This window comes from Sprattus sprattus (genome assembly GCF_963457725.1).
Source record: "Sprattus sprattus genome assembly, chromosome: 12".
In the NCBI taxonomy this organism is placed as follows: domain Eukaryota; kingdom Metazoa; phylum Chordata; class Actinopteri; order Clupeiformes; family Clupeidae; genus Sprattus; species Sprattus sprattus.
The window spans coordinates 19,995,918-20,007,205 of record NC_137910.1 but is presented as its reverse complement, the minus strand read 5'-3'; the positions used below and the strand labels follow the sequence as shown (position 1 = coordinate 20,007,205).

Below are 11,288 nucleotides of genomic sequence, written 5' to 3'. Positions count from 1 at the left end.
CTTAATGTTGGCCTGTTATGACTGATGATGGAACCACCTGTTGATGTCACTGAATTGTACTCGCTTATGCAACTTGATAAGTTTCTCTCGTCGTGGCTTGAAATCACTGCCATGAACTTTGTTCTCTTGGGGAGCTCTGTGGGCGAAGCATTGTAAACTTTAAGCCCAGCATTTGTCAAGTGGACAGGAGAGGGTGTAGATTTTTCCCCTTAATTCAAACCTGGAGGGTAACTTTGAAATGTGGTACTGGTAACTCCACACTACCCCCCACCCACTCCCGTCCGACCATGCTTCGCCTGCCTTTCGAATCATGGAAAACGGCACCGCTCCTTGCTCATGTAATTCAATCTGTGCTCCAAGAATTGTATTATGAAGTTTCAAACAGTTTCCTAGGAGACAGAATGGGAAACATAAATATTTGCTGTATCACAGTTGAGGGCTGCTGTGAAAGAGGGGCATTCATGGTGCCAGTACAAGAGAGAGTGAGCAAGAGAACATGAGTGAGAGGGGAAGAGAGAAAGAAAGAAAGGGAGTAGAGAAAGTCAAGAGAAACTGATTAGGATTATGTGTGGGGTGGTGTGGTTTCATCAGTGTCATAACAACGCAGACCTTACCGCCACGTTTAAATACCTTACTGTGGCCATTTCATTAGTCATCTAAGAAGGGAATGTGTTGTCTGTGTTGCATGAGAAAGTACCCAAAACCTTACGCAATCTCCACGCACACACTGGATCACTTCCCAATACTTTTATCATGTGCGGATCTGAACACTGGAACCTTTACTTCCCAGTGTTTGGAACTAATCCTGTATTTAACTGCTTGAATGATTGGCATCTTTAATGAGGCATCCCATGCCTGGTACCAATTTTCCCATGGCAGCTCCGGAAACCAGGCTCACTGGCAGACAAGCTTCAGCCTCATTCACACCACTGCAGCCCAGATGTGTGTTGCCTGAGCACTTCACAGGGAAGTAAACAAAGCGGCCCCTTCTTGGGCACTGGTTGGGGATGAAAATGAAGTATTTTGCATGACATGTTCCGTGCCTACCCTATACATGCAAAACAGGAACTCGATTGGACGTCATGCTCCTGCCACCTGGATCAGTCTTTGCTCATGTTGTATCTGGCTAAACAAAGTGACCTGATATGCCTGAAAACCTTAACCAGGTTTCGCAAAACCGAATGTCCCTAAATGGCTGATGATTTAAAGGTACAGTCCTCCTTTAGAATCTAATACACTTTTTGTCAAATTGAGAATATCTCTCCACATTCTTCTAGCTGTTCATTCTCTGTGTGCATTAAAAAAACCTCAATTGTTTGTACACACTAAATACACTATTCCAGCCAGCCAACAATATGGGGTGCTCATTGCCTCGGTTACACAGAAGGGTGGCTGCATTTGATTGGCTTTTGAGCATTAATATCAACAACCTTTAAGCAGGTCCTCCTCAAAGCAGATCTTCCATCCAATGAACAGCCTCTCACACTCCCCAACTCAGATGTTTGCTCCACCCTGAGTAAGGTGAATGCACGGAAGGCAGCTGACCCTGACGGAGTACCTGGCTACGCGCCTAGAGCCTGCGCAGGACAGCTGGGCCGGGGTCCTTATGGTCCTTACCCTGGCCTAGGCAGTTGTCATCACTACTATCAAGACAGCCATCATCTTGCCAATGGTAAAGCACTCCACTACTACGGCCCTCAATGACTTTCGACCCATCACACTCACAGCCATCATCGCCTAGTGCCACCTAGGCAGGGTGAGAAACATCATCAAGGATGCTTCCCACCTTGAACCATGGACCTTTCTCTGTCTTCCCATCTGGCAGGCCTTACAGGAGCCTCCACTCCTGCACCAGCAGGCCCAGGAGGAGCTTCTTCCCTGAGGCTATGACCCTGTTGTGTTTGTGTGTGTGGGTGTACTTCTTACCTAAAGTTGTGACCCTGCTGTGTGTGTGTGTGTGTGTGTGTACTTCATCCCTGAGGCTGTGACCTGGCTGAACACCACACCACCTCTCTAATAATTTAATTGCACTCATTACTCCACTGTTTTTAGTACGTTAACAGACATGTTATTTGCACTATTCATATTTGGCAGAGCCATTTTGTGCATATGCTGTTCATACTGCATACAGCCTACTTTTACACCCAACACTGTCCACCTTTCCTCTGTATATACATATTTAAAATATTTAGATATAAAATAAAGTATATTGTAACTCTCCACTGTCCATTACTGTAGATTTTGTAAGATATAGCATTACTTATTCTGTAGTACTTACTCTGCAGTACTTTCTCTGCACTTACCTGTAAATAATACTATATGTTTGCATTCTCTTATAGATGCTAACTGCATTTCATTGGCTTTGACCTGCACTCTACATAATGACAATAAAGTTGAGTCTAATCTAATCTTAATCTTTTCAGTTGATTTTTGATCACATGGTTACAATCTAAATCTGAGTTAGTCTTGATTATCTGCCAGACAAGATCCTAATCCAAGGAATTCTTTGCCTATGGCCATCACTCCCCTGTTTATTTGTGCCTTTTGCAGGTATAACAGGAGGACTCATGGCGGTGCCTTACTTCCTGGCTACCATGTGGAAGGAATGCTTGACGGAAAACCTGACGGCCGTTGCTGTGCTGGGCCGTACGCACAGGGCTGTGCCCTGCTCTTCTTTCCTGTTTATGGCCTTGTTCCTTAGCGACAGCACCTGTGTGAGGGAGTTGGTATGCTCAGAGAACACTGGGAATCAAAGTAATTGTGACACTGTGACTGTCTTTGCAGAAAAATTGGGCACTCTTTTGCTAAAATAAATGAACACACACACACAACTATATCTCCCTCTCTCACACACACAACTCTATCTCTCTCTCTCTTTCTCACACAAACACACACAGTATCCTGTGACCTACCACTGGCACTGTGAAGCACAGTTGAGCAATGCATTTTGCAATGTTGAACAGCTTTTTGTCTGACAAACATTCAAGCGCACAGATTTCACACACTCCTCTGTGACACGACCAAGTATCAGCTTTTCCTGGGAAGCACTGATGTGTTTGGCCCCACCCATCCAGGGTCACAGAAACCCAGTAAAATTCCAGGCCCTGATTCTGCTAATGCCTTGTGTGTTTATGTAAAAGCATGCCTAAGCAGTCACCTCTTTCAGTGGGACATTAGCCCAGATTCTGATGAAAGGGAAGAAAAAGCCAATGACTCTTAATGACAGCAACAGAGCAAGAAATCAGGGGCTGTTATTTTCCACTCAAACAGAAAAACATGGGCATTTTGGACTGTACTTAACACAAGAGCTGACACAATGTCTCAATATGGCTAGCTAGCTTACACAACAAAATGTACATATGCTGGCTACCATAAGGTGTGTTAAAATTCATAAATGGATAATCATATATCATTGACTGGGTATCCTGCTTATATGTTTAAAGAATAACAATATATTTGTTACGATCTGTTATTAACTGCTAACTCAGACACGGTAGTGTTTCATACAATATATTACCCATAATACTAATGCAATGATAATACAGGACACAGGGTGAATATACATTGCTAGAAATACAATGCAACCACAAGACTAGTTTTGACTTCCTTCATGCATCATATAGTGCACATACCCAAATATAGCAATTATCTATAGTGGAGTAATGGAGGACACAGATTTACAAAAGGATTTTTAAATATTCTGTTCACTCTATAAACTTCCATTGAAAACGTTACAAAACTATTTTGAAGGTCAGCTTGGCGCCGCCTGATATTGTTAACAAAGTAAAATGGTGTCTGGCTCTCCCGGCCTGGATCAAAATAACATGATGCACAAATGACTCACTCACTACCGTGAGCCACATTATTTATTATTGCAATCTCTCACACGAACAGGGAGGTTATTTATCTTTGAAACCTACTTAAGACGGTATTTAAATAAGCAGAGAAATACCCCCCTCTGCTGTGCCGCATTGCCACAATGTAAAACAGTAAAAAGCCAGTGTTTCTATTTGGACCACACAATTGTACTCCAGAAAAAAATGGGCTTTGGGGCATTTTATGTTTAAAGCTTCCCGATGTGCAAGTAATGTCCATAGATTCTAGTGGTTCAAGTATGGATTTTCTATAATTATGATTATGCACAAGCTCAACGCTATTCGATGCTATATCACTTACTCTACTACAATGGATCATTGTGCAGTGCTTAGGAGAGATATCACACTGGTTGGACTGAATAAAAAATAAATGCTACTTCCATCCCAACATATTTTTTTCTGAGAGGATATCAGGAAGTAATTGAGACTAGAGGGCACCTCTTTAACCTACCATGCACACGCACACGCACGCACATGCACGCGCACACACAGACTTTGCATACTACCTCCATATGTCATTTTGTGTTTCAACACACACACAGACACACACCCATGTTGGAACACAAAGTGACATATGGAGGGAGTATGCAAAGTCAGTCTCCATAATAACGGTTGGACAGCCAACCTGCTGGTGATTTCCCAGTTTACAAGGCCATTAAGAGGCCACGCGGAGGTTCACCATTTCAAAGAGGACTTACTTTCCACTCAGGGCTCTGGTTTGCACACACACAAAGGCAACATGTTACATTTCATTCTTCACGGAGGGCAAATGAGGAACTAGTCTTAAAAAAAAAAAAAAAACATGTTTGTGATGTTTTATGATGTGAGCCAAAAAACGATGATTTTTTTTGTTCCACAGGTCTTTTGTTTGTCCTTTTGGTGCAGGTTTTCTGTTGAAATGGTTTGTACAGAACCTTGACCATTTGAAAATAACAATGTGTTCATCAGCAAGAAGGACTCAAGCCTGATACTTGAAGACCAGGGCTGTCACACTGTTTCCGGTCTTTCCACCAAACTGAAAACGAGGAGTTGGAAGCTCTTTCACCAGCTCAAACCCTGGAAATGCACAGAAAGGGACAAGCAGTTAGAGGGTCAAGGTCATGTACTTGCTACAACTCATATTTCAGCACCCTGTTTTAGAGCTACAAGTGGCAGAAAGCCATTACGGACTGGGTGCTTAACAATGACATGCAGGGAATCTGGAGACACTAACTGGCACAGCACACAGCGGGTCAAGAGATGAACCCTGCTAAAATAGAAACTTTCTCTTTGCCAAGAAAACCAGGTGTGAAACATAGGGAAGTTTTATATGTTCCAAACACTCAACGTGCAATTATGTGGTAAGTTAAGTGAAATGGTAATTTGAAAAAGAATATACTAATTTATAGCTCTCCTCAACACAACCTGACAACACCCGATGCATTGGAGAGGCCCCCTCCTGGTATGTATGCAATGCTCCAAATCACAACTCAAAGAAACAAGTCCTAGTGTTCTTGATACCATTTGCGCATAAAGACATACAATTACAACAATAAGAATACTTATGTATACAATAAACATTTTTATAAGGCCTAATCACTCCCTTAGTTTTTTAGCCCCCCTTACAGAACGTTACATTTCGTTCCTTTTCCTCAATGATCCGGGCCTGAACATTCTGAGAGTGTTCTATCCATGAGTTCTTTCCATTTTCTCTTTCACCGCTGACTTGTTTGCTCACTCAGACAGAATTTTAACAAGACACTTACCTACAATGTACTGTTGTACTTGGAAGCTTGAACGTACTTTTGACTTTGGGTTTAAAGCTTAGACATACTTTGAGCCTGGAAGACTTCTTGTAGAAAACTGCAATATTTCTTTAATAAACATTTTTTGTTTGACAGAAACTGGTTACGTATAGGTCAGAAGGCACTTTGTGTGGCACAGAAGGTGAGCGGGCTAAGCTCCCCAATCGTGTTGAAAGAGGGAATTGTAGTGTGCATGTTGGTAAAACAGATCCATGCCAAAGCGAAATAGCAAATGCTGCTCTGCTGAGAAGTTACCTGACTTTTGAACTTGACACAGGAGGGCTGACACTATGATGGATGGGGAGCGGTCAGTGGAATTATAAACAGGCCAGTGGCAGGTGATGAGCTAAGACACTACCTCTCACTGGAAGTTGCCACTGGGGCAAGCCTGCTCATGCAAGCAGAGCTCAAAATGGCCATCTGAGGAGCAAGGGGGAGGGGGGAGAAGGAACAAGAAAAAGGAGTAGCATGCCCTTGCCTGGGAACTGTAAATCAAATGGGTTCTACCACTGCTGTGGCTGCAGCTGGTAAAAGAAATCAAAACCCCTGTTCTACTGCTCTAGACTCAACTAACACGGGCCCCTGCTTCTCTCTCAGTTCTTCCGATGACAACCGTACACTTCCTGGAGGACAGCTGGGACCGCGCAAAGATTTAGGGGGTAGCGCGCCGTGCTGCAAGCGCCTGGCACCCCTGCCTTTGCTTCGTTACCTGGGCTGAAGATCTGTAGCAGCTGCTCCTTGGTCCAGTTACAGGATGTGATGACGAAGAGGCCCTGGGGCCTCAAGACCTGCCTCAGAGAGGCCACATACTGGGCCTTCCCCTGCTGCCCGTCCTCAGGATTGAGGCTGATGGCGTCGAACGTGCCCTTGTCGATACACATGTCGAAGGAACTGAAGCCAGAGGGAGGGTGGAGGAAATCCATTACCTGAAGTGGGAAAGAAAGGCAGAACTGATGAGTGCAGTAGAGGACAGGGGTTGAGACTTTGTGCACAGACTGGCCTGTACATCTCTGCAGTCGACACATGCCACACCAGAATCACAGAGGATGGGATTTTATGATTAAAACAGAACGGTGTGGGGAATATGGTTGTTTAACATCCTGTTATGGTGCACTCTCCAAACATAACACTGGCAAATTTTTTTTTTAACTTCCTAGTCCCAAACACACACATGAGCTAAAAGGTCCAAATGAAAGCCCTCCTCTGTCCAAGTCCAGGCGTTGAGCCATAGAAGCTACCATTACATTACTGCATGCATATCTACCCACAAGCCCCTGCATGCCTGGTTTTATGAGCCTCAGAAATGTATACATCCTGCACCGATCACACTGAATGAGTTTCACCACTGGGAGCAAATTAGCAACTTGCACTGAGTTTGACTGGGGCATTGAATCATACCATGCAGTGCCGGACATCAGATCCAGGCAAGGTATGATTACCCTTATGTGTCTTCCTTTATTTTAAACACGTAAGTAGATTCAAGCCTCAAACACAGACACAGACACACACACACAAATATACACACATAGCAGCAGTGTTCCTGTTTATTGGAAGCATGGACGTGCTGCCAGCATGCCGGCCAGCCAGCACACAACTCACCCGTTGGCCTCCAGACTAGGGTCAATATTGGCTGTTTTGTAGAACCATCAAACCAGGCTCATTCTGTGCACTGTGTGTGAGTTTCTAGGCATACATGCACGATCCACAACCACCTGGGAAGGATCGCGTACAGCTACATATATAACTGCCTTGAAACTTGTTTTTCTTTCCCCATAATTCTCAGCATACATGTCCAGTCCTGGCCTGGTTGTTTTTTTATGAAGGGGAGGTAAGCAGAGCTCCATCAGTTTAACATCTCCATGCAAACCTTCCCTCCAGTGACTGTAGGACAAACACAGCCTTCTCTCTCCAGGAGTGGAGCTCAGAGACTGGCCACTGGGCTCCTGTCTGCCACACTCTGCCAAGCGCCAGTGGCTTAGCCTGTGTGTCTGTCTGTCTGTCTGAACAGTGATAGACAAGACGGACCTTTAGAGGAGTACTCAGGTATTGACTAGATTTAGGAAATAGTGTGAGAAAAAGGCGTGGGTACATACTAATCTTGCTATTTTGTCGTTGGTGCCAATAGACTGACTTTTCATGATTACCTGTATTCATGTTCATCTCTTTTTTTGTATGCACTGTTTTACATGCAAAAGAGCCCTAAGTCAAACTGGTAATGGGATTTACAAGAGCCAGTGATCTGTATTCTGATATTAATTACTATATCTAAGAAACATCTTTCCTGTAAATATCCTCTGTTATGGCCTGAATTGATTAAATTGTAAATTGCTTTAGTTTGATACTAACCTCAATGTTTACATCAGCAAAGCCCCCTTCCCTCAGCACACTTTTGGCAAGCTCTACAGAACCAGGGGAGTAGTCTATACCAGTGAGGTTAGTGAAGCCCTTTTTGGCCTGCAAACAAACAAACAAACAAACAATTAAATAAACAGATACGTAAATGCACTGAAGGCAGGAATGTATGGAATCAGATCAATGCCATAAATATTTTGTAATCTGTAATATAGATTTTGTATCTGTAACATAGATTTAGTATCTATGAAACCATCTACACTTTCAAAACCTATCTACAGATACGGATTTCAAATACGAAATGTATCTACACTTTCAAAAACTATCTTCACTTTCAAAATGTATTTACAGATACAGATTTCAAATACGAAATGTATCTACACTTTCAAAAACTATCTACACTTTCAAAAACTATCTTCACTTTCAAAATCTATCTGCAGGTACGGATTTCAGTTACGCATTACGGATAGGGATACGGATTTCTGTTACGAATTACAAAATCTTTTTGGCACTGTTTTTACAGCCTTTCTAAAGAGCCAATCAGCGCTTTTGGCAGATTTTCTAAAGCGCCAATCAACACATTGTATCCTGTACTGACTAGCCAATCAGCGCTAGCTTGCTGGCAACTGCTGGCCCGCTCATTATTCAATAGTTATAACCTAAAACCGCTCTGCCTAGGGAGAGATCTGGGGTCTCCCCCGCACGGTTTGAATACAATTCGGTGTGCGAACGCCGTGGGGGAAGTTAAACAAGCATGCCTTATGTCTGGCCCAAAGGCCTGATGAACACCTGTACTATTTAGTTAATCTTAGGCTCTGGCGATTCAGAGATCGCTTGGCTGCAGAACGCATTGTAACTAAGAAATTGGTCTCATATATCTCTTCCACTGAGACGCTAGAAAACTCGCTTCCACAAAAAAATACACAATAAAACGTTTTCAAGGACTTCAGAAAATGGTTACAAATAGCCTACCCCAAAGTGCCATGAAAAGAAACGAAAATGACATTGCAAGGTGGTTTTGAAATCAGGCTGGTCATTATCCAGCTGTTGAGGATGCATATGCACTTAACGGTATACCCCCAGCATCACTTTGCATGTGTCTGGAGAACAAGACAATAGCAGTCTGTCTGCTAAATGTTCTCATCGTGATAATGGGTCATAAGAATACTGTTCATGGTTAACTTAATTAAATGTATTAATAGGAGATCGGTCACGAAAATGCTAATGTTAGCTTTCGTTAGCTACCAAAGCAGATCCTAATATCTTCCATACAACGACAAGGGTCTTTGAAACAGGTGGAACGAAGTGTGGAGTGAAAACCACTACTGACTATGATTGTGCGTTTTACAATGACTTTATAAACAACTCCAAATATAGGACTTCTTACTTGTGCCATTTCTCGGTCTCTCATCCATGACTGCTGCATACACCGCTTCACTCAACTTTCCCAGTTACCAGCAAGCTAGCGCCGCTGATTGGTTAGTCAGTACAGGATACAATGTTTTGATTGGCGCTTTAGAAAATCTGCCAAAAGCGCTGATTGGCTCTTTAGAAAGGAAGTAAAGACAGTGCCAAAAAGATTTTGTAATTCGTAACAGAAATCCGTAACTCGTACTTGAAATCCGTATCCGTCTCCGTATCCGTAATGCGTAACTGAAATCCGTAACTGAAATCCATATCTGCAAATAGATTTTGAAAGTGAAGATAGTTTTTGAAAGTTTAGATAGTTTTTGAAAGTGTAGATACATTTCGTATTTGAAATCCATATCTGCAGATAGATTTTGAAAGTGAAGATGGTTTCACAGATACAAAATCTATATTACAGATACAAAATCTATATTACAGATTACAAAATATTTATGGCATTGATCTGATTCCATAGGAATGCTCATGTGTGTCTTCTTGATGTGTCTGTCTAACTTACCAGTTCCACTAGAAACATTCCATTCCCAGTCCCAATGTCCAATATGGTGATGTCATCCGTTAGAGTTTGTGTTTCAATCCATGTGATCACTCGATCCATGCTCTCTTCACCAAACCTGGAAATATAAGAAAGAGCTCAGTTGTAAAAAAGTTAACAGGAATATGTCTGGTTTGCAGTCTTATTTGCTTGGCTTTTCCCATAAACCTAATGCGCTTAAAACATTTGTGAGCTTTGCCAAAAGGCTAAAGAATGATATGTTATCTGACTGCAATCCCTTGGTGGTATGGGAGGCCCAATGCAAGCATCAATCTCTATGTGCTAAAATAAAAACACTTACACAAATGTCAGTTTAACATATGGGTTGGGTGTAACAGCTTTGAGAGCTATGCAAGAGATGCATAACCACCACAACCCAGTAATATGATTTTTTTTTTTAATAGAAAAATAAAAAGTGCCTCAAACACACACCAAATCTCACCGACGTCCCCAATGTCTTTAAATGTTTGGAGTTCCCTCTGATAGGCGTCATCCCAGCTGCAAAAACAGAGAAAAGACCAAATTAGTCCTCATTTAAAACGAATATAATTATTCTGAGAAAGCAGCGCTGTTCTCCCTAATGCATGTCACTTATGAATCTTGATTCTTCGTCTGAAGAGTTTGTTTGTATAATACATCCAAACAATGTTGCCTAGTACCGTCTATCGTTGAGGCATAACATCATAATTTTGCTCCAAAGCAGTTTTTACAAAACAAGCCATTTCAAAAAAAGAGTTCCCAATTAAATGTTTCAACATTACATTTATTTGGTTTATTCTTACTTACTGACCAGAACATTAATCTGACACTGGCGAGAGAGGACATGTGCCATCTAGCTGAGAGGCATGGCCAGACTTTCTAGCTGGCTAACATTATTGTTTCACCATGTACTTACTATTTTTTTGTCCCGAGCTTTGATGGTGTAAAATCGTCCAGGGCAGTGTCTTGAACTGTCTCCAAGGAGTCCTCAGTCGCGTTCTTGATTGCAGAACTGTCTTTCTCCATAACACTCATGTATTCGGTGGAAACGAGGTGAAAATTTCCTCCACAACTGGCGGAAACTAATCCTGATTGGTGGAGTTTTCGTCCATCAGTATGGTCCGGCTCTACCCACTTGTGCTGTCGTTGCCTCAAACACATATACTCCAGACACAGTCGTTTGAAGTAAACATGCTACATCCTACAATGCGAAATCACAAAAACCTTCATGATCTGATTGAATGACCACAGCGATCATCTTCAATTTAGCTAGTTCCAGGATATGACTTGTATGATTTTATGACGCGGTGAGGACCCGGTGCGACCGCGGGGAGTTGT

At 42.5% G+C, this 11,288-nt stretch overlaps 1 protein-coding gene across 1 annotated transcript; it reads right to left on the bottom strand.

The window, feature by feature from the left end:
• Window positions 1-3,242: 3,242 nt before the first annotated feature.
• Window positions 3,243-11,204, bottom strand: eef1akmt2 (EEF1A lysine methyltransferase 2). The gene is made up of 6 exons (XM_080849284.1): window positions 10,867-11,204; window positions 10,404-10,469; window positions 9,936-10,050; window positions 8,006-8,113; window positions 6,369-6,585; window positions 3,243-4,931 (listed from the first exon to the last, which is right to left on the bottom strand). The coding sequence occupies exons 1-6, from the start codon at window positions 11,109-11,111 to the stop codon at window positions 4,834-4,836; spliced, it is 849 nt and encodes a 282-aa protein (XP_080705410.1). The 5' UTR covers window positions 11,112-11,204; the 3' UTR covers window positions 3,243-4,833.
• Between the last annotated feature and the right edge of the window lie 84 nt (window positions 11,205-11,288).

Excerpts from the sequence above, each read along its gene's own strand:
- eef1akmt2 (XM_080849284.1), bottom strand. The coding sequence starts at position 11,111 with ATGTGTTTGAGGCAACGACAGCACAAGTGGGTAGAGCCGGACCATACT. Across the intron at positions 10,470-10,866 it reads AAGCTCGGGACAAAAAAATA|CTGGGATGACGCCTATCAGA; the intron begins GTAAGTACATGG and ends CTGTTTTTGCAG. Across the intron at positions 8,114-9,935 it reads GAATGTTTCTAGTGGAACTG|GCCAAAAAGGGCTTCACTAA; the intron begins GTAAGTTAGACA and ends GTTTGTTTGCAG.